This window comes from Martes martes (assembly GCF_963455335.1).
Source record: "Martes martes genome assembly, chromosome: 16".
In the NCBI taxonomy this organism is placed as follows: Eukaryota; Metazoa; Chordata; class Mammalia; order Carnivora; family Mustelidae; genus Martes; species Martes martes.
The window spans coordinates 40,202,743-40,226,793 of record NC_137904.1 but is presented as its reverse complement, the minus strand read 5'-3'; the positions used below and the strand labels follow the sequence as shown (position 1 = coordinate 40,226,793).

Genomic DNA, 24,051 nt, shown 5'->3' with positions numbered 1-24,051 from the left:
GGCGGGAACAGCCAGTGCAAAGGCCCTGAGGCAGGAGTGAGCACGGTTTGTTTGAGAATGATAAGGAGGCGAGGCCAGTGTGGCTGGAGCAGAGTGAGCAAGAGGCAGAGCAGGAGGTGAGGTCAGTTGGTGTGACAGCCTGAAAAATGGCCCTACAAAGATACCAGATCCTGATTCCTGGAATCTGTGTGTTACCTTATATGGTAAAGTTTTTACAAATGTGATTAAGTTATGGATCTTGAGATGCTAAGATTACCCTGGGTTATCCACACAATCTGGGCCATTACAAGTGTCCTTATAAGAGAGACAGAGGGCAATCAGACACCCACGGAGAAAGATAAGGTGATGTGACCACAAAGACAGATACCAGAGTGATGTGGCCACAAGCCAAGGAGTGCTGGCAGCCATAGACACTGGAAGATGCAAGGAATGGCTCTCCCAGCACCCAGCCCTGCCAACGCCTTGATCTTGGCCCAGTGAAACAGAATTCAACTTCCGGCCTCCCAATCTGTGAGAGAATCAAGTTTTGTTGTTTTAAGCCACGAAGTTTGAGATCATTTGTCACAGCAGCCCTGGGAACCTAAGACAGCAGGTCATCCTGTGCTTGAAACCATGGACATCTGAGCATCTGTAAAGCAAGCCCGTGCACGGGTGTGGGCTTCGGCTCCTCCGACTGAACGGGGTGTGTCAAGAGTGGGGCCCACGCCCTGCTTCCCAGTTCCAGTGCATCTGGGCAGACGGGCGGCTTCGCCTCTGGGTCTCACTGCAGAGGTCTAAGCCGAGGTCTCCCTGGGGCACAGAAAAGCCACAGCTAAGGAAGGCTACCCTTCGAAGAGTCCCCCTTTTATTGCACAACAAGGGTCAAGCCATGCGGCAGGACGGCAGTGGGAGGAGTCATTCCAGATGATCCTCTGGAAGTAGAGCTTCAGCTTAGCAGACCAAAGCGTCATGTTCGTCAAGGGGATTCAGGCACTGGAACAGATTTAACACCCTGGCCCACGGGGAGCAGCTGAGAGAGAAGCAGGACCACGTACTAGCCATAAGCGACATCAGCCAACCATACAGGACAATGATCAGATTATACCAGCCTGGATGGGGGTCAAAGCCAGGAAGCCTTGCCTGGGCATCCGAGCTGCCAGGGCCACGTGCAGAAGGATTAACTGGGGGTGGGCATGGAGGGCAGCTTTCCAAAGAGCCTGACAGAACAAGTAGGCAGGGGCAGGAGGGAGCCGAAACCCTCCGAATTGGAACCTGGTTCTCTGACCCCAACCCAACTCACTTTCCACCTGGACTCCCAGGCAAAAGTCCCGGCCACGCGGTCTCCAGGGACCTTGGCAGAGCCTGGCAGGCCCTGGGAATACAGCTCTGCATACCTGTGCGGGGACCAAGAACAGTGTGGTGCCTGGCCTGGTACCGACGCTCAGTGACTACATGCATAACATGACAATCGGAAGGGACTCAGCCCCCGTGGAACTCTGGCGAAACACAGGCAGAAAAAGGCTCTCTGAGGGTGGTCCGCCGGCCCAGGCCAGGAACTCCGGTTGGAGGTGGCCAAGGCCACTGGCCCCGGCCCTCCAGTGACTGTGGAACCCTTCGATTTTCCAACACAGACCCATTTTCAAATATTCTGTGCGGCTGTCAAGCCATCTGCTGAACAACTGGTCTTGCTTGCCAGTTTGGAAACCAGGCGCCATGCCCAGGCCCCACACCCAGGGCTGGGATGAGCAGCACGGGGGGCCGGGCAGAGCGGGAACCCAGGGTACTGTGCATCTGCAGGATGAGACCAGTGGGGGAACTGTGCTCAAACAGTCATTCCAGCTGTGGTGAGACCACTTCCTCCCTGCAGAAGAGCGCATGGAGACACGAGGGCTTTGCACGGCAAGAAGGGAGGTGGAGACAGCATCCAGCCCTGGTCCAGCCACTAGCCCGGCCGGCCCAGAGCACTCAGTGGCCGGCTTGGGTTTACCAGCTGACCTGGGGACACGGTGGTCCAGAGAGGGGAAAACGTCTTCAGACTGGCCTGAAGAAAACCGAGAAAGTCCTCCAACACACGAAGAACCTCCTCCCGATGGTGACTCCATCCGGGAGCCTTTCCAGTCCTCCCTGACTGGCCGCTCTGTGCCCCGCTCCCACAGTACCCAAGCTCTTCCTTGGGCTCACCCAGCTTGTCTCTGGGAGACCTGGGCAGCTCTCTCCCGTGGCTCTTCCAGGCTCAGAACATGCAGAGCTTCACAGAACACCCTATTCCACCAAATAAGACTCATCCCCCTCTCTTCCTCCCCTGCCCCAAATAATCTGAGTAACCATCTTGCGAGAAAAATTTGAGAATGCAAAAAAAAAAAAAAAAAAAAAAAATTTGAGAATGCAGCATGCTTGGCTCTCCAAATGACAAGTGCTCTGTGTCTGCTGCCTAGGTCAGAAACTTGCTTGGAACGGGGAGCATTCTTGTTTCCTCTAGGACGTTCAGCCTAACAACGGCTGCTGCCTGCGCTACAAGGCATGTCCCCAGGAACACCAGGGCTGATGTGGTTTCCAAACGCACACACTCTAGCTGCTGGCTCTGGGGTGGGGGGTGGGAGGCAAACGGGAGGGCAGAAGCAAGGGCCTGTCTGCCAGACACAGCAGGAGTCCTAACACTGGTGTGTCTGGAAGAGAAGAGGCCAAAGGCAGGGGTAGGGCTCAGAGGAAGGAGGGAAAGGTGCCGGCCTCAATTTATTTATTTATTTTTTAACAACATAAAAGCTTTCAAGGACTTTGGTAAATCCTGCCTCCCCACTTTCCCTCTACCTTTGTCCATGCTCCCTTGTAGCTCCCCAATAAAACCCCTCCCTCATCTCTAGTCGGTTCTGGGGATATGCCCGTGCTGCAGAGAGAAGGAACACCAATCACTTAGGGAGAGGGCGGGAGAGCCTCAGGGCTTCCCGGTGTAATGCCAGTGTTGAAGGAGGTAGCCTGTACCAGGCTGGGGAGGAGTGGGGGCCTCAAGCAAAAATGTGACTGGAGCCCCAAGTCTAGAAGCCAAAAATTTCCAGAAGGCCAGGACTGAAAGATGGGCAGGATGCATACTTTGGTTTGGATGCCTACGTTGATCAGAATTCTCCCACATCTTGACTCCGGCCACAATATTGACAGGTTGCTAAGAGTTCCTCGAGGGCTGGAGCCCATCCCGGGAAAAGAGGAAAGCTGCACAGCCTGGCCTTGCCAGACCCACGGAGGCGCATCGCTGACCTCTGTCTCGCCGTGGCAAGAAGCCCAGACTTGTTATATAAAAGATCTGGCCTACAGCTGGAGCCCGAGCAAAAACACACAGCCTAGAGCCCAGGCCTCTAAATCCCGCCAGGGAACATCTGAGGCCAACCCTCCCTTGAGTTGACAAAGAGAACACTCTCCAAGGAGTGGGGTAGAGGCTTCCTAGAAGGTCGGTGGCCGGAAGTGACAGGGGCAGGGAGAGGTGGGAAGCCCGCACCTGACAAAGGGGGATGTCACACTTGAGATTGCACACCGGAAGGAGCCTCGGGTCCTGTCCTCCTGGAAGCCCTGCTTGACTAGATACCTTCTTTGAATTAAACCCTCCTCTCCAAAGAGAAGGGAGTGTGTACTCCAGGCCTGTGAGGGCAAAGCAGAAGGCGTCTTACTCAGCTTTTCCCAAGGATGCAGGGCACAGCAGTGCCTGGGGCTCCAAGGAGGCAGGCCCCTGCTGTCCACCACTGGAGCGTGTCCTCCCTTCGCATTCTATCCGTAGATCGAAAGAGGGCCACTGATCTCAGCTGCGGCAAATTCTTTCTGGTTCAAGGTGGGGCATTCCCATGAGAATTTCTCTCCTCTAAACCATGCCAAACATTTGGCCCCATGTCATCCCTTGGCTGTCTGTTCACTGGCCTTCATGGAACTGGCATCCAGACTCACAGAGGCCAAATCTTGTTCTCATTTCCTTATCCTTCATTCCAACATGCCGAGAACAGTACTGGGCATTCAGACGTTCACTAGCAACCTTTGAAAATGGAGCTTACTAAAAAAATTAAATAAATAAAAGCAAGGGACCAACGGGATGTGCACAGAAGAGGCAGGGGGATGTGAGCGCAACGAAACACTTTCACACTTGGCCGTCACCCCATCTGCGAGCAAGCCGAGCGGGTACACGCTCCCGGCTTGCAAAGGAAGAGCTGACTTGCCCAGGACCCCCCCAGGATGTGGGCCTGCTTCTGAGGCCCCATGCTTCCCACCCTGTTTCCTCTTTCCTGAGAACAAGTCGTTTGTTCTGAAGTCGAAGAGGAATGGGTTTATGTGTCAAAAGGGAAAAGATCGGACTCAACTGCTAAGAATGGTGAAGTCCTGAATCAGATTAAGAAGTATCTTTGTGGGACGCCTGGGTGGCTCAGTTGGTTAAGTGGCTGCCTTCGGCTCGGGTTGTGATCCCAGTGTCCTGGGATCGAGTCCCGCATCGGGCTCCTTGCTCAGTGGGGAGCCTGCTTCTCCCTCTGCCTCTCTGTCTGTCTGTGCTCACTCTCTCTGACAAATAAATAAATAAAATCTTTAAAAAAAAAAAAAAAAGAAGTATCTTTGTATGGGGTGCCTGGGTGGCTCAGTCAGTTAGCTGAGAGTCCAACTCTTGATTCTGGCTCAGGTCATGATCTCAGGGTCATGAGATACAGCCCCGAGTTGGGCTCTGGGCTCAGCAGGGGGTCTGCTTGGAATTCTTTCTCTCCCTCTGCCCCTCCCCACCCCTGCGTGTGCACTCTCTCCCTCCCTCTCTCTCAAATAAATAAATCTAAAAAAAAAAAAAAGAAAGAAAGAAAAAGAAATATCTTTGTATAATTTTACATAGGAGATGACCCCTTGCTCAGGTGAACACTATCTTATTCAAAAACTGGCCAATGGGCCAGGTGATCTGTGGAGTTTCCTTCGAAGTTCAGGATTCTTATTGAAAAGATCACCAGGCAGAAAAATACTGACAGAGAGGACCTGGCTCCAAAGGACTCAAATGGTCCCACTGGACTCCAATGGGCTGCTGGCTAGGGCTGGAGTCTTCACGATCTGAGAGCTTTCCACTCCTACTGCTCCAGGGGGACCTATCCCGGCTCAACACACTTTCTGGCCCCCCTCTCCCAATTGTCTGATGCAAACTCGGTTGAATGTTGGCCTGCTTAATTTTAGAAAGGTAAATCTCATTTTTGAAAACCTAGAAGAGATTCCAAAGTCAACTCTTGCTTACCCACACACAAATACTCAAAGCCAGACTGGGAAACCCAGACTGACTTCTCTCTTCCACCAGCCAGGTGGGACGCAAGCTCGTTTTCAGGGTAGGTTTACAGACAAAACTGAGCTGGTAAGTATCGGATGCTGAGAGGCCACATGGTGAAGACGTACAGCCAAAACCCAGGACAGATCATGCCAGTGACTGAGAGTTGGTAAGTAGACCAAAGGCCTCCTGAGCCAGCCCCCGCCCCCCATCCCTATCCCCTTAGGAGAACGTGTCATTACCTGGGTGGCCTTGTCATTGGTACAGCAGGTGAAGGCCCCGTCGGCATCTCGTGGCCACTGGCCCAGAAGGTAGGAGCTGAGGATGGTGTCCAGAGAGAAGGTACGCCGGACCTGGGGCGGCTGAGGCCTACACACTGACTTTTCTGGGGCCACGGAGCATGGGACACTGGCTGGAAGAGAGCACAGCCCGCACACCTTGACATCAGCATGGAGGAAGGAGACGAGTAACCAATCCTCTGTCTCCTAGGAAAACTTCACCTGACAGCCATGTCTTTACTTGTATCCACCTCCATCCTAAGAGATTATTTGAAGAGGCCTATAAAAGCAAATACAGTCTGACCAGAGCTTTCCTGACTTAACCAGCTGGTCTTTATCACTGGAAACAATTTACATCATTTTACTTCAGACAAGGGGTGATTTTATACATGTCTTCTTTTTCCTGTTCCTAAAGGACCAGGAGCCCTGAACTCCTAAGTCTCGGACTAAGTTCCCGAGGGCAGGACTGTTTTCCATCATTAATGAGGGAACTCTAAGGGGCCCCAAAACAAGCTTTTATCCTCTGCCCTGCCTCTCTCCAGCACCCACTGCAGGGCTCCTGAGGACTGCACAAATTCAACCCAATTAACTGAAGGACTCTTCACACTTCCTTCATGACTGGTTAGCTCAGGGAACCTAGGTGACTGAGACAAAGAGAACAATAGAACTTCTTTCAACCATCCGGGATGGAGGAATCTAGCTTAGGAAAATCAGTCTTCTGGCTCCCTCCTCTGTCTCCCCTCTTCTGGCTAAATGGGACAAAAATAAAGCAATAATAAATCCATCCATTTAATTTTTACCTTGGTTAAAGCTTTTTGGGAGATGGTAAAAACTGAGGCTGCTAATAAAATGTAAGGGTTCTGGAATAATCTGTTAAGTTTCAATCATCTGGGTTGATCCTGCTTTCCACAGCCACATTCAGAACATTCTACTATCTTGGGGTGCCTGGGTGGCTCAGATGGTTAAGCGTCTGTCTGCCTTCGGCTCAGTCATGATTTCCAGGTCCTGGGATCAAGCCCCACATCAAGGGGGTGGAGGGTGTGTCCCACCTCAGTGGGGAGTCTGCTTCTCCCTCTCCCCCTGCTTGAGCTATGTCTCTGTATCTCTCTCAAATTAATAAATTTTTTTAAAAATCTTAAAAAAAAAATTCTACTATCTTAAGATCTGTAAATACTCTTTCCTTTCAACAGAGCAAAATGTTTTCACATCTGTGGCAATCCCTTGATAATTTGTGTGTGCATTAAGCAGAGCAAAAGGAACTGGGGATCGTAGGTATAAATAAACTTGAAGAGCTTTATATTAAAAACACACCAACAGGTCGGCAGTTCCTCAAAAAGTCAAACATAAAATTACCATATGATCCAGTGATCGCGCTTCTAGGTAAACATACAAAAGAACTGAAAGCAGGGTCTTGCTCGCTCATGTTCACAGCAGCGCCATTCACGACAACTGAGAAGTAGAAGCAACCTGATGTCCATCGATGGGTGAATGGCTAAACCAACTGTGGTGTCTACATGCAATGGGCCCTTAGTCTCAAAGGGGGATGGAATTCGGACTCATTCTACAATACAACGAAGCTTCGAAACATGATACTAAGTGAAATCAGACAGACACAAAAGGACAAATACTGTATGATTCCACTTCTAGAAGGCAACGTCATAGGGGCAGAAATTAGAACAGGGACTTAGTGGGTGAAGGGAATGGGGAGTATTCATGGGCACAGAGTTTCTGCTTGGCATGATGATCATGTTCTGGAAATGGATGGTAGGGAGGTTTGCACAATATTGTGAACATACTTAATGCCACTGAATAATGAACTTGAAATGATTAAGTGGTAAAATTTATGTTCAGCATTTACCATGATAGAGAAGGAGACGCTAACCACACTGTATACTCTCTAAATCTGTTTACCTACTTATACACATTTTGACATAGTTGAAATCAACGTGAAATATACATTACATTCTGCTTTGTTCTACCCATTTCATATACCCACTTCCAAGTATCAACAATCTACTTATTTGCCATTACCAATGACCACATAATATCCCACTAGGTTGGTATAGAGTTGCCTGCTTAGCCACTCCCATATTATTGGGCATTTGAAGGGTCTCCCTGCCCACAATCTGGACATCACAAATGTTACTGCCTGGATAACTTTCAGGCTGTTTTTATCTAATTCCTGGCATATTTCTGAGTCCTCTCCCTCAGTTATCATATGTGTTCATTTAAAACAGAAGAAAATGGGGCGCCTGGGTGGCTCAGTGGGTTAAAGCCTCTGCCTTCGGCTCAGGTCATGATCCCAGGGTCCTGGGATCAAGCCCTGCATCGGGTTCTCTGCTCAGCAAGGAGCCTGCTTCCTCCTCTCTCTCTGCCTGCCTCTCTGCCTACTTGTGATCTCCATCTGTCAAATAAATAAATAAAATCTTAAAAAAAAAAAAACAGAAGAAAATGGCATACTGCAATAGTAGTAAGTGTGACCTGCAGAAAAGTCAGGAACTATACAAACAAAAAGAAAAACCTCGACTCTCAATACCCAGAGATAAGCTCCGCAATGCTGAGATACACCTTTGTCCGCCGGACTGCTGTGTGTGTGCTTTAAAATTAAAAATGGGATCATTTGCCGTACATATTGTTTTGCAATATGTTTTCACCTTATACCATAAACACTTTTCCAAATAATATATATTGGCCTGCAAGATACCTTTTTTTTTGCAAGATACCCTTTTAAAAGATCTTTAACATTTCTGTTAAAACTCTTCAAAGGTTCATTTTCATTTTTGAAGACAGTAGCCAAAGGCCTTATGTCCTGGTCCCACTTACCTTTCCTGTACATTTCACTCCTCCTCAAGGTCTCTGTGTCCTGGACAAGCTGCACAATGCACCATTTCCCACCATGTCCTGTACCTTCCCTCCTCTGACGTTTTGCACAGGTGCCCAGAGTTGGTATCTGCCCCATGTGTCCGGGCCAGCCTAATTGTCTCCACCTCCACAAAGCCTGCTGGATTCCCTGGAAGAATTTTCTGAGTTCCCCCAGCACTTTGTACTCTTTTAGCACCTAGAATCCTCTCTCTTGGATTATGGGTATTTTAACTCCTAGATAATAAATAACCTGTGGCCAAGGACTGTCTCTAATTTATCTTTGTACCCCACAAAGTGCCGAGAACACAGGGCTGGTGATTGGCAGATGCCTAAGTTTTCATATAAAATTAAAAAAAAAAAAGTTACTACAAGGGAATCTACTCTAATCAGATCAGGGATTCGAAGTCTGTCTGCCTTGCACATCCATGCTCAACCCCCTCCCCACGAGTAAAGCCCCCAGGGCTGCTTGTCTCTTTCTTTCTCTGGCTCAGGAGGGCCTGGCCTCTCTCTTCTCCCTGGGCCTTGTCACCCAGTCAGTCAGTGACAGGCATGCTGGGTTCAAGTACCAACTTCACGTCCCCCATTTGCAGTCAGCCACTCTTTCTCCCAACCTAGGTTTAAGATTAAAAGGTGGCAACCCAGATATTTTGGGGAGGTTTTGACGCATGCTGGTCAGACACAACACTGCTGCCCCGTGGGCCTCCAAAACTGTCTAGGAGAGCCTAGGGATGAGGCAGGCGGCAGCCCCAGAAAGTGAGTTTACGGGATCACGTGACAGAGCTGCAGAGAGGCAGGTGGGAAGCAGATGAGGAAGAGGCTGGCATAAAGGCCAGAACGTGGTGATCCTGACAGCTGCTTCATTGCTGTGCAAAAGAGGGCCAGGACTCCTAGGCGGGGAAAACAGTGAGGAGGGAATCTCTGCGAACAGCCTCGCCCAGCCTTCCCCCAGAAACTGCTGCAAAAGCCTCCTGGAGATTTTTCTTTTACTGAGACCATGAGGGATCTCTGGTACCTACAGAGAACTTTTAAATTTCACCCCATCTGCAAAGTCCTTTCTGGGTCTTTACTCTCCAATCAGCCCCAAAAGGGGCTGGGGGAGGGGGCGGGGACTGTAAGGGAACCGAGGCCCAGAGTGGGCCAGTCTCAGACTGGACTCGGTTGCCCATGAGGTCTGAGGCAGTCCTACACCTAAACCCAAGTCTCCTTCCTCCTCAATCACCCCATTCGGGATCCTGGCCCTTCAGCATCAGAAACACTCTCTGAGGTTGCAGGAGACACCTGCCTAGACACCTGCCGGAAGGACTGTCTTCAGAGCACCTTTTTGGGGAAGGGAATCTTTTGATGGCAGGCATTATCCAGGTGTCTGTACTGACTTTCTGTTTTCCAGGTTGGTTGGGTTTTTCTTTTTCTTTTTTTTAAAGTTTTTGAAACCTTGGCATTCTACGATCTCCCAGGGAAAATTTAAAGCACACCCATTTGATAACTGTTCGCACTACCCCTCATAATCCACCCTACTCATGAGCTACAGTAGGAATCCAAGCTCAAGGGTGGCAATCAGAGATGGGGCCATACTCACAGTACCCCTGGGGTAAGGGAGGACCCAGAATCCTAGAATATGTGGTGAGAATCCAACCATCCACTCTGGTCAACTCTACATGCTTTCTGGCTACCTTTGACCAAAGTGATTCACAAAGACTCTGAGGGCATCATGGGTCCTAACTTGCTCCTCCATATACCAAACACACACACACACACACACACACACACACACGAAGAAAGAAACACACAAAAAAAGGAAGAAAACAACATGGGGGTGGGAGACAGGAATGGAGAGAAACTGAGGATCCTAATCCAGGACCAGTGACCCGTGATGCCCTTCTCTCTGCCAGACCTGCAAGGACCTTGCTGCATCCAAGTCAAACCTGGAGGTCTTGCCTCAGTTTCTTTTCCTTCAAGGAGGCAGCTGGGCCTCAGCCTTATTTCTAGGGTGACCACATCCTACCACTGGCATAGCTCCTACCAGTCACAAGGTGACAGAATCACCTTCTGTCTCAGACACCTTAGCAAGTCCCCACTTCCCCTCCCCAGCCCCCAATTCTTGGCATGTCCCGACACCTCTGAAGAGAATTAAAATGCCATGTTTCCTTCACGCCCAGAAAATGAGGGGGGCACTTTTTGAAAAAGTCGATTTTGATAGGAAACGAAAACTCACCACTTACCTCAGAAACCTCACCCTAAGTGGTTTGGCGAGCACCTGCTGATGTGTGCGCTGAAACCGATGAAGGGCTAAACCCATGTGTCAAGTTTCCCCCAAGCACAACACAAACCGAAGCTAGAATCAGACAGGGACGGGTCTTGTGCCATCCTCCAAGGGGTGACAGTGGAGTGTGAGCAGTGTGGTCCCCAAGAGGTCAGATGTGAGGGACCCACTTCTGACGAAGGCTCCGAAAGGACCCACTTCTGACGTTCCTCCTGATGGGATTGCAGCCAACAACACCCAACCTCCCCGGGCCTGCTCTCCCATCTGGCAAGTGGGAGCTCATGCCCAGCCTACGGTACTTCCTAGCGATGCTCTCAAGAACAGAAGGTGAGAGGCAAAGCTGCTTGAAGTCTTCACTAGAAAGCTTACGTCGAACCAGTTAACATCACTTAAACCCTCCCTCCTCCACAATTCTTTAGGATATAAGGTGGGGTAAAGGAGCCTAGAAAAGGACTCAGCCCAGAAAAGACGCACAGAATGAGTTTCAGCTACACTGTCCCTTGGGACACATTGACAGAATGACAGCCTACCCCAGCACGGACACTGCCTTGAGGAACTGGTGGAGAGGCTGCCTGCATGTGCCCGAGCTGCCCACAGGGGACCTAGCTCTGTGCGGAATGTCCCCGAAGAAATCTCACAAGTGAGCATAGTTGAAACAGGAGCTCGTGGGCTTCTCCCTCATGGAATATACCAGAAAGATCTGGGGACTGGGTTCTGCCCCGCCATTGTGTGATTATGGTCAACGAAGAAGCGTTGAGAAGTCACAACGGCTGTTTGTGGTTGGAAGCTGAACTGGTTTCATTTCTGGAAAGTACCCCTCTCTCGGATTTGGGAAACGGGGCGGGGGAGGGGCAAGAGGACCATCAGCTCCCCAGTCTGAGCAGGGACGCCCAGATCGTGCCAGGCCATGACAAAGCAGCAGGCTGCGGGGGCCCCTGCTGGGTGCCTGCGGGAGGGTGGAGTGTCCTGTTTACGGCGCGGTGGGGTTTTATCGGCCCATCGCATGCAGCCGCCTCCACAGCCCAACCACCTGGCGAAGAACCCTGGCACGGGGCCAGGCCATTTCACCAGGCAGCGGAGCAGCGGCGGATGCTGGGGTTCTTGGGCAACAGCAAATGGAAAAAACAAAACAAAACAGCACACACCGGAGATAAGACGCCTTGGGTGCTATCTGCCAAGAGCCACCCGCTTCTGTTTCCCAACTGCTGCATGCATAAGGCTGCGGGGACAGGGGCTCTGAGTGCAGACAGCCAGCGGTCAGGTGTCTGTGCTTTGGGGGAGGAGTCCACGGGCAGAAAGCGAAGAGCAGAGCAGACACTGGACCAAGAGCGGCCAAGAGGGGCCCGGCGCACCACCAGGGACCAACCGATTCCTCCGGCAGGACTCTGAGTGCCCACACCAATCCCGTCTATAACCACTGCTGACACCAGAGGAGTAACACCAGAAGCTGCCGGTGAAGGTGAAGTGCTCGAGGCTGCTGCGATCCCTAGGGGCCAGGCTACCAGACACAATCCCGGGGGGGGGGGGGGGCCACGCAGAGAACAACGCTTCAGAAGGACCAGGAAACCCTCTCTGCGCCTCCCTCCTGTCCCTGGCTCAGGCCGGACCACGCCAGCAAACCCCTGCCCCAGGAACCCAGAGGAGGAGGATGACAGCACTGAGAAGAAGGGCAGGAGGGGGTCAGGGGAAGGCAGCAGACGAGGCAGGAAGTGAGGCTTCTGGGGCTGCCTTTCTCGGCTTAGCCAGAGACAGAGTGTGGCGTGAAGGTTTGGCAGCTCACAGGGAAAAAGCGGCTGCTGGCCAAAGGGTCCCAGCTGGGGGGCGATGTCACTGCCATTACCACCTCTGAAGCGAACGAAGTAGAAGCCTGGGAAATGAGACGAGGCTACTCTCCCCCACCCAAAACACCCAAGAAGGACAGCCAATGAGCTCATACCCGTGGCCCAAACTCAACAGTTAGCTGGTCTAACAAAGGAGGCACGAGTCACCTTCTCCCGCTGTGGGGGCTCTGAAGCATTATTAGCACCAGCCTTCCACCTTTCCTCTTAAAGAGAGATAAGCTTGCGGTACCAGAAGCTGTACCTATGCTGGAGGAAATAAGAAAATGCAGATGAGCAAGAAGTGAAAAATAAAAACAGGGCCTGGCCCTGGCCCTGAGATCGCCGCCTGTCCACATCCTTCCTGGTCTCTCCCCATGCACAAATGTACGTGTATCTCTTTAATAAAATGAGATCCTATTATATGTGTTTTTCTGCCATCTGCTTATTTCTGCCACGGATCTTCCTTTGGAAAAGAGGAGTAGGCAGGGGCAGGGCAGCCGAGGAAGCAGAGGCCAGGCACGAGGCTGGGCACCGAGGGAGCAGGCCCTGCCCTGCCCTGTCCACCCCCACCCCACCCCAGCTATGATACAGTACTTCTGCTGGGGCCAGGAGGGAGGGGGGATATGTCAATCTGGAGAGGAACAAAGTAAACCAGGGCATCAGAATTTCTAAACATTTCCCCAATAACAGATTGGCAGTAAGTAGGGGAAGTTCCTTCCAGCAGCTTGACAGGGATTCTTTTTCCATTTCAGTCGTGTGTTGGGATTAAACACTGCAGGCAATCTTCTGAGCGATGTGTGATCCAGAGCCACTGAACCACTTAACTCAGGGACGTGTGGGTTCGGGAGGGAAGTTGTGGTCAAACTGAAATCCCCACTTATGATGGTACAAGAGTAAGAAGCCCTCCTTGGAAAGCCCAAGGAGACCCCATCCATCCCAGCTGGGAAAATTACACCTGGGGCTCCGAGCACTCTCAACACCAACCAGAGAGCTCACTTCAGCCACAGCAGGGAGAAGGAGCTACAGAAACAAGAGTTAAAAAGAAAGAAGGAAAGAAGAGGGACATCGCATTTCCCTGACCAAGGAGGCTTCTCTAAAGAGAGAAGAGTGATGATAGTTGTATACACATGGAAAACGAACTCAGCCGGGCCCTGAATTAATGACTAATTCCACAGTTAAGGGTGCAGCTCATGCGAAAGCCTTTCTGGGCTCTGTGTCTGACTTCCCAGCACGCAGACCACATCTATGGGAAGCTGAAGGAAGGGCCAGGAGAAACCCATCTAGAGAGGTCACTGTGCAGAAAGAAAGAAAGAACACTGAGTCTGTATCAGCAGGGAGGGAAAAGGGCGATCCCAACATGTGCGCACGCGCATGGATAAGGAACAGACAGCATTTCTGTAGACGGTTGTTCGATTCTCAAGAAGCTGCAGTTAGAAGAGAAGGAAGTGGTGTGAACTCTTCACCCTTTATCTGAATTCTCTGAAGAGTTCTGTAGGATTTCAACATCTTTAAAACAAAACAAAATACTAGCAGTTAGTGATTGGAGCAGGCTTTCCTTTGGGAGCCGTCCCTTGGCCTCTGCAAGAAGAACAGAAATAGCACATAGCCTGGCCCTCTCCATCTTAAAAAAAAAAAAAAAAAAAAAAGTCCCCACCAATGGTTATTTGGGAGTGACCAATCTCTAAACTAGGAGGACAGGCATAAACCCTTGAGGATCTCCACTTCTCACAACAGTCTGATTCCTATCAAGGCAAGAAGAAATCACGACATCCAGCCAGCTCTCAGGTAGTCTTGGAAGATAAGTGAGGGAGAGGCAGAAACAGAGATCAAGGAGGTTCATTAATAAACCCTGTGAGGGGGCGCCTGGGTGGCTCGGGTCATGATCTCAGGGTCCTGGGATTGAGCCCTGCATCGGGTTCTCTGCTCAGCAGGGAGCCTGCTCCCCCCCCCCACCCCTGCCTGCCTCTCTGTCTATTTGTGATCTCTATCTGTCAAATAAATAAATAAAATCTTAAAAAAATAAAAATAAAAAAATAAACCCCATGAGAGGACAGCTGTGATTGAAACTTACAGATTCCTACTCTAACAGCGCGCACCCTATACGCTCGTGAACTCATCTATGGAAGAGAAGGGAGAGCTTCCAAGAGGTCACAGGTAGGGGCCTGTGATACAGATCTTTCTTCCTCAGAAGACTTGTGACAATCGGATCCCCACCCCTGCGTTCCACTGTCAGACTCAACTGTCACCACTGCCTGGCTGCTTTGGTTTAGGAACTAGTCCACGGGCTGGAAGGGTTCTAGTCCTTTCCCTTGCTAGGAACCAGGGTGATCATACCTGGGTCTCAGGAATCCTGTTTTACCCACTGGGCATCTTGGGTGAGTCAAGGGGGAGAAGACAATTAAAAAAACGAGATTCCTCTTCTAGTGAGAAGAGCGGAAACTGCATGAAAGAAAGAAAAAGAAAACAGAATTACAGCTAACTCCCAAATAGTCAAAAAATTTCTGCTTTGTGAACCAACTTATTTTTAGCTCCATCCAGCCTGCCTGCCTTCCCCTGACCTGAAGGAAACTGCCAGATAGCAATATATCTGTAAGCAACTATTACTCAATTTAGTATCAATACCAAGTCATACAAAACACCTAGTCTTTGACAGAATTTGATTGAACCCATTTTGTTGCCTTCCCCCAACCTATGATTTCCAAACCCAAAAGAAAAATAATTTTTATTCCTCTTTTGAACTTCTCATGTCCATACTCATGTCCATTAGTGCTAATTCAGAACTAGCCTTATTGCAACTCTCAAAGTAATCTCTTAAACAGGAAGAGCCACCAGTGGGTGCCAAGCCACTGGGAGAAACACTACAGGGAACAGAATGTTTAAATAAATGCCAAAGTATCAAAAACCACTTATCAAAAGAAGAATGTATTTTTCCAGTGGGAAATCTGCTGGTGGTCACCACCTCATATGATCAAGTTTAGCCATTACTCTTCTTTTTTTAAACTGTATCATTTTTTTTTAAGATTTTATTTATTTATTTGACATACAGAGATCGCAAGTAGGCAGAGAGGCAGGCAGAGAGAGAGAGGAAGAGAAGTAGGCTCCCTGCTGAGCAGAGAGCCTGATGCGGGGCTCAATCCCAGGACCCTGGGATCATGACCTGAGCCGAAAGCAGAGGCTTTAACCCACTGAGCCACCCAGGTGCCCCAAGTTTAGCCATTACTCTTAAGGGACACTCTGACCTAATATACCTCCGAAAGTGATATAAAGTACCCAACTTCACCCATGAAATGTTCTTGCCAGAAGTGTTTTACCAGAACCAAATCAGGCCCCAGACCTAACTTTCTAGTTACAGGAAATACAGGGGATAGAGGAACAAGCTAAATGCCACCATGAAAAAAAAACAGCCAGAAAAATCCAGAATGTGGGAGAGCTAGAAGGCAGAACTGGTCCATGCTTTCCAAAGTCCTTGAAAACCAAAATCCAAAAACACGAGTGGAAGGGGAACTCGCGATAAACTTTTTAAAAAGACATAACCGGGAGCACCTGGGTGGCTCAGTGGGTTAAGCCTCTGCCTTCGGCTCAGGTCATGATCTCAGGGTCCTGGGATCGAGCCCCACATCGGGCTCTCTGCTCAGCGGGGAGCCTGCTTCCCCCTCTCTCTCTGCCTGACTCTCTGCCTACTTGTGATCTCTCTCTCTGTCAAATAAATAAACAAAATCTTTAAAAAAATAAAAAAATAAAAAGACATAACCGGGGCATCTGGGTGGCTCAGTCGGTGAAGCGGTTGCCTTCAGCTCAGGTCATGATCTCAGGGTCCTGGGATGGAGCCCCACGCGTAGCTCTCTGCTCAGCAGGGAAGCTGCTTCCCCCTCTTCTTCTGCCTGCAGCTCCCCCTGCTTGTGCTCTCTCACTCTCTCAAATAAGTAAAATCTTTAAAAAATAAATAAATAAAAATAAAAAGATATAACCAAACGAGTCTTTACTGGATTCTGGCTCAAAGGCAAAAACAAGGAGCACCTGACCGGCTTAATCAGTAGAGCATGTGACTCCTGATCTTGGGGTTGTAAGCTCCAGCCCCACGTTGGGTGTTGAGATTGTTTAAAAAAAAAAACACTTAAAAAATAAACAAAAAACAAACAAACAAGAGCAATCAGAGGGGCAATTTGAAAATGGACTGGATACTAGATGACATGGGATTACAGATAATTTCTTTAGGATAATAATGTTATCATGATTATGTAGAAGAATGCCCTTACTCTCAGCAGATACCATTGTGGCTAAGGGCAAAAAGTGTCATGACATGTGCAATTTATTTCCAAACAGTTCAAAACAAATAAAACACACATATAGACGAATATATAAGTCTAGACACACACATATGTAATCCCCAGAAGGAGAGAAGAGAGATTTGACAAATGTAGCAAAAAGTTATCGGTGAGTCTAGGTGAAAGATAAATGGGTATGCACCGTGCTTATAACTTTTCTGTAGGTTTGAATTTCTTCCAAAATAAACTTGTGAGGGGGAAAAAAAAAGGAACCAGCTTAATTTGGAAGGATGGAAATTCAGTTCACTCCTCAGCAAGGATTTAAACCCTTTAGCGTTTCAATCTTGGCAGGTTGTAGTCAGAGAATTTGTAGTCAAATTCAACTGAGTCACTGCTCTGGACTTCTAATTTGGGGAAAGGGAAGGTGGGCAGGAAGAAACGAAACCCTGAATGAAGCTTAATCTGAGGCCAGGAATTGAAAGATGTAAATCAGGACAAGGTAGAATAAAGATACCGAATGAAGGAGGCGATGTTAAATTAAGAAAGGTGACAAGATCCCGGTCACAAGACCAAGACCACAAGACTGTGGGCAGAATGAAAGGGCTCCTGCAGGTCCAGAAACACAGCTGGAACTGGACAGAGCCTCGGCTCTGCCTGGCAAAGTTAGCACTGGGCATTCATTGGCCACAGGAATGCAGAAAGCAGTGAGATCTCATGGAAGATGGGTAAACGTGGCTGACAGGAACGTAGGTAGGTAGGTCCCAGGGAACGGTGAAGGACTTAGAATTTATCAGTCTTCTGTATGGATGCAAAAATAAAGGGAAGAAAAGAGACTTCAGTTAGGAGAGAATTCAGCTAGATGAAAGGAAGACCTTCTCGCTGACCCCAATCAGATGCGGAAGACCACTACGCAGAGTCCGCCCTGAACAGCTCTGGGGAGAGAGAATGACATGCCCCCCAGATGGCTCAGAAAGCAGGGAAGTACAGCAGAGGAGTCTGAGCCTCCTCTTAGTTCTAGAATTCCCCAACTCTCATTATAGGGTAAATAAGAGATGGCCACTGACCAATTCTGCTTAATGGAAAGATCAGGGCTATTATCTGGGGTGAGATAAGTTCAGTGGGAAGGCGGGGGAGGTACAAATTCAAAAGGAGATTTGCCTTACCTAGGCTGATCAGACAGCTGTGCCGTGGGCTCCCAGACCAAGCAGGAGGGTATAAACAGCACTCAATTTACCTGTGGCTAGCCACAGGCAGAAGGGCTGATCACATGACTGGGCAAACAGACATCAGAGCTCAGACGGTGGGTTGGCTCACTGGCTACACCTCACTAGGTTGGAACCTGTCAGGCTCTTTGCTCTGAACACTGACTCAGGTTCATCTTGCTTGGGGCTGAGGGCTGGGGAAAGGGGCTCCATAAGAAGCAGCTGCTCAATTATTCAGGACCAGGAAGTTATAGTCACAGGATCTGCTTTGCCTTCAGGGTCTAAAATCGTATTAGGGTCACTCTGCAGCCCTGGCCGCCTTACAAAGCTGTGTGGACCATGCTGTCCCACTTGCAGAAAGCCTTCTCTGGTTACCTCCATCTCCTTCCGCAGGTACTACTGTGTCCCCGGCTGCAACGCGGAGAGACATCCAAGTCCACTCCATCCCACCTGGCCTCCGACATCCCGTACCTGACCCAGCCTGACCTCAAATCCCAGGCAAATTCCTGGGCCGTCACCCCACCAGTGGAAAAACCCCAAAGCATGCCGGGCAACATTCCAGGGCAGCCCCTTCGTGGCAGCCCTGGTCCTGCCAGTTGTTCCGATCTCTTATGGGAGGCTCAAAGGTTATGTGGTGCCTCCAGGGTAAACCTCTTCTGAAAAGTACGATCAGATGCCCCCCCCCTCCAGAAACAGCCTCGAAAGGCAGGACATTGGGAAGGAGGTTTTTCCTACCATCAGTGTACACCCAAGACCAAGGAGGACTTCAGAGCAGAAGGACAGTGGTCAGGTCACCTCTCTCCATGTGCTTGCAGGGGCAGAGGTGGACAGGACAACACCCATCACTAGAGGGTAAGTTACACTCCTTCCACAAAGTACACGAAAGGCTTTGTGTCTGCTCTTAATCAAGGGCTTAACAGTACCAGTCTCTTCTTTTGTAAGTCAGGCAAAGAAAAGGCTGAGCCTCCTGAAACAAAGGAGAATTTGATCCAGGCAAACAGCGCAGGATGTTCATCACCAAGACATCCATCCTACCTATACGTCTAAGAACCAGAACGCAAAGCCGTCCCATCTTAAGATGGCTCTGCGGGGCTCCTGGCTGGCTCAGTGGGTTAAAGCCTCTGCCTTTCGACTCAGGTCGTGATCCTAGGGTCCTGAGATCAAGCCCCGCATCGGGCTCTCTGCTCGGCGGGGAGCTTGCTTCCCTTCCTCTCTCTCTGCCTGCCTCTCTGCCTACCTGTGATCTCTGTCAAATAAATAAATAAAATCTTAAAAAAAAAAAAAAGATGGCTCTGGCTATCTGCACACGAGTCATCAGGAATCAGGCGGGCAGCCTTTCCTCATCCTGCTGCATCTTGTTTTGCCCCTAGATGACATCCACCCAGCACGTATGCTGGGGCAGAACAGAACCAGGAAGAATCAGAGAATTGAGGCGACAGCCTGAAACAGGATTAACTGCCTAAAGACAAGCGATCTCAGTATATGTAAGCTGAGGTAATAATACAGTAAATGCTCACGGGTCTCTTTCACGTAACTGGCTGGAGCCCATGGGAAAAAAAATCCTTTGAAGCCAACTTAACCACAGCCTCATGGCTCTAGGGAGGCACTGCAGATAAAGGACACATGCTAAAACTGAAGATTCCCAAAACTGTTTTATTAAGAAGCAGAGTCAGACTCTCACTCAACCCTAATTCTGGAAGCTGGGGGGAAGTATCAGTAAGCAAAACTGTCAGGAACCATTTAAGTGCCTTCCAGGAGCACAGAGAAATGGAGGCCATGTGGTTTGGTGTTAGAGAAAAGGGGCCAGGAAACAAGCAGCAGTGTTTGAACCTCTCCTTCTGCCACCAGCGTAGAAGGACCATCAGATCCCTCCCTGGGCCCTGCGGTTAGCAGTTTTCCCTGACTGACAGTGAGTCCTCCCTCTGCGGATGAAGCTTTAACTCCCAACCCCTTGGTAAGATCTGCCACAAGAAACCACATAAACGTCCTCCCTTGGGCTCCTGTACCTCCACAGACAGACGGGTACGCGGACAAGAAAGCTCTCTGGCCCGGGGCCCACGCACTGGCCTTGCTCTCCATGCCGAACCCGACTGCTTTTAACCCATCCATCTCGGACATAAAAGCTCGAACTAGAAGAACTCCATGGTTCTGACGCAAAAGAGGGTTCTGATCTCGTGCTCTTGAAGAAGCGTAGAGAGTTGAGTCAACAGCAAAGTAAGAGTGTTTCTTAGGATAAGGAAGCAGCTGTCCCTCGAAGGTACCGAGACATCCTGTGTGCAGTTGGCACACTTTGGCAGACTGGGGCACGCCTGCTGACCCCCTGCTGGGGGAGCACAGGCCATGCACGGAGCGTGGGCACACCGCAGCAGGTACCCGATCGTTCCTGGCACTGAACGCCCCCCACCCCCAGGTCCAGCTCAGGGAGTCCGGGCAAGCAGCAGTCTAGTCTCCTGAGGGGTGGCCTGCCACAGTGGTCAGTACCTGGGCCCAAATCCTGCCTTGGCCCCGGGGTGCTATGTGAACTCACGTCACTTGACTTCTCTGGGCTTCAGTTTTGTTGTCTGTTACATGGGGAGAATAAGAGATGTTATAAGAGGAAGAGAAGAGAACTCACACTCTCAAGAACTCCTGGCACCATCAAATTAGTCTAGCATGTACTCATTTCTTAAACTTTTTATTTGGAAGTAATTTCCAACTTCCAGATACGAGAACAAGAGCGGTACATGGGACACCCATATAACCTTTACCCAGATTCGCATTCAAGCAAACATTTGTCCCACCTGCTTTGTCACTGGCTTTCTTTCTCTCACATGCACTTTTTCACACACATGCTCACACTCGGCACCTACATGCTCACTCACGCTCAAGACTCACACTCACACACACTCACATTCAGATAAACACACACTCCTACGTCCTTTGTTGGGTTTTGTGTGGTGTTCCGTTGGAAAACAAAGATGTACCAGACGGTGGGAGGTTTGAAATGAAATGCAAACAGAGGGGGGGACCTTGCTACTTGGTGATGGCTCCAATGCTCCTCTCCCTCCTCCCTGCCACTAAGGCAGACGGCTAGTGCTGGGGGCCCTGGCTTAGGGATGGACCATCACATGGACAGGGACCAGAAAAAGTACTTGATACAGAAGTTACTCTTCTCTTTAAACAACAAAAGCCACAAAAAAAAAAAACCAAAACAAAACAAAACCAACAAAGCATTGATATGAACCATGGAAATAGCTTTATTATACAGAATTTTTTTTTATAATGTTCATTGTAAGGGGATTTTACCTGACGAAGTGGAGAGGTCACAGCCAAAGAAAGGATACACATAAGCCTATGGTTACCAGGACATTCAAGAATTCTATACAGAGTCTGATTTCGCAAGAGAGGTAAGTGGGTAAGAGCTGCCCGGAATCCTCTCAGGAGGGCTAGGTAATCTCTGTGAAGCAGGCCAAGCAATTCTCCATGATACCAAGTCCCTAGATGGAGCATTCTCCCGAGTTCAAGTCCCCGTTAGTCCCCTCTACTGGGCACACGCTTGTCTCATAAAGGCATTACCATGTATCACAGTGATTCCACTCCCACTTAACCTAAAGCTAGGAGGAGGGGGACATACTCAAAGCAGAGCGTGGCAGGGAGGGTGGGGGTGGTTTGCACCACCGGTTCCCTACATGGAAGACTAAGCTGTCATCAAGATGACATGCCACCTGAACCTACCCCTGTCAGAGGAATGCGCCACCCACATTTATCCCCAGGTGCTCTTTGGGGTTCCACATAGAAGAGAGACAACCCTTCCTATAAGCTCCATCTTGGCGTTATCTTCCTGACATGGCCCCAAGCCCAGTAACGATGACCATGACTCCCCCTTAAAAGCAGGAAAACCCTGCCTGCCTCCTTGGGTCTACCTGTCCCTGGGGTTAGCTTCTCATTCCACCTGGAAACTGCATATCTCAAATCTGGTGGGAGGTACTCAAGGGCTGCCACCGTGTCACACATTTAATGTAACAACCGTCACCTTCCAATTAGCCACACCAAGAGAACAGTCACTTACGGGGCTGAAGGAACAACAGACTTCGCTGCAGCCCATCTGCCTTTCCAATTTTCTTTTGGTCAACTGAACAGATGATTTTTTGCTCCTGGGATCCAGGCATGCGAGCAGAAGGGAAACACGGGCTGGGCGTGTGCTAGGCCGGCATACAGACGATGCCAGCTCAGGAGCCCATTCACAATGGACTCGCCCCACATGTGTGGGAAGAGCCGCGGGATTGGGAGCAAAAGGGCTCTAGAGTCACATGGTCTTGGGCAAGTCACTTCCTTCCTAGGCCTCGTGTAACTTCTCTGCAAAAACAAGTCCATGCCACCTGCACCTGCGTGAGTGTCAGGAGGATAAATGAGAAACATTCCAGAGTTCCCACCAGGAGCCACAAAGAGCTAAATGAATGGAACACACTGTTAAAACGAAAGCTATCTATATGCTCAACTTCCCTGAAAAGTACAACAATTTGTTGGAATTCCCAAGCTCGCTCTTTCCACTGAAGCAGCTGTTTTTGCCTTCTCCCACGAACGCACAGCTACCGAGGACTGTGGCCCCAGTAACAGAGAGCCCGGGCGCTACTCTGGGCGGCCAGGAGCACACGCACCACTTGGGCATGACTCACACTGCCATCTTCCCAATCTCTGCCCCGGACCACGTAATCCTGCAACAGCTCTCTGGCTACAACCCCTTGGGCTCGCCAAATGGCATCCAGCCCCCACCCTCAGCCCTGGCATGTCCTATCTGATGGGTATGAGTTACAAAGACAATCCCTAAACGGAGGCTGCGCCAGCTTGCAGGTGTGGGGCAGGGAGCGCACGTGTTATCAGCGGTGGTTCTCTCAAAGCGATGTGGGCGATCAAACAGATCAAAGACGCACTGAGCACAGAAAACTCGTTAAAGGGAAGGTAGTGTGTGGGGCAGGGAAGAGGAGAAGGGAGGGCAAGGTAAGAGAAGCGCTCTTTCCTTCTTCTCAACTGCAGTTTTACTCTGTTCCAAGTTACCCCCAGCTGGGCAGGTTCAGAAAACCACCTGACTAAGCTACCAGGTCCATGGCTGGCAACCCGAACGACAGGACAACGTGGGCCCCATGGACGGCAGTGTGTGTGTTCAAGGGGTGGGGAATGCTAATAAGCATCTCTTTCCAGCATTTCCCAACTTGCGGGGGGGGGGGGGGGACAGGTGTGGGGAAAGAAGGTGAAACAGGATGGTGCCTGGCTTGGGAAAGGGGGCTTCCAGCCTGATCACACCTCTGGAGGAAGCCTGAAGCCCCCACTTAGGCCCATAGACAGTTCTGTTCCCTAGCCTAGAAAAGTCACTGATGCAGATTTCGTTTTTCTGCTTCCCTTTCCCATACATTAGCCCTACTAGGAATTTGTTGTAAATCTACCTGGAGTGAAAGGAAACCCAGTATTCGTCTCGCTTTCCTTGGCCTGTCACCCATATCCACTTCTAAGCCTAAAGCCAGGGAGTCTGGCTTTTTTTAAATAAAATCCTAACAAAATCCTAGGTGTTGGCTGTTTCCATGGATCAACCTGGTAACCAACTGCCCAAGCTCACCCCTCTGGCTTTAAGTGCAAGGGGAAGGGAACCTACAGGCTTAGCAATGACATCCATGGAAATGCCACGTCTTTGCCACCAGCTGGGCTTCAGGCCCAATGACCAGGATGAATAGGAGACCAGTGATTTAAAGAGAGAGAGAACACTAACACTTCGGTGGGGGTGGGGGGGGGAGGAGGTTGCCTTGGAAGTAGCTGCAGAGAGGGGTATTATAAAGGGGGCACAGTGTGTGGGGACCAGAAGTGGGAAAAACCATCTCAAGGGAGACTGGGGGAAGTGTGGCTCGCTCTCCCCACCCCTGCTGCCTTTCCAGCAACTCAATCCAACAAGTATTTATTGAGCACGACACTCCCCATCTGCCCTGGCCCTCCCTCTGCAAAAACACTCAAATCTGTTCAAGCTGCAGGGTGAGTTCCATTGCACTTGAACTTGAAACATGAGGTGCCTACCTTTTAAAAAGGCAGGCACACAATTTGCAGCACAGGCCGAAGGGACTAAAGAGAGCTGAGAAAGTGAAGAAACACGGTTGACCAGA

General features: G+C 50.0%; 1 protein-coding gene across 1 annotated transcript in view; it reads right to left on the bottom strand.

Annotated features, from left to right (window-relative positions):
* Positions 1-24,051, bottom strand: part of FAM117A (family with sequence similarity 117 member A) — a 44,324-nt gene that overhangs the window by 12,369 nt on the left and 7,904 nt on the right. The window contains exon 2 of the mRNA XM_080826425.1: positions 5,482-5,651. Coding sequence (XP_080682551.1) covers positions 5,482-5,651 — 170 coding nt within the window. The remainder of the gene's footprint in view (positions 1-5,481; positions 5,652-24,051) is intronic.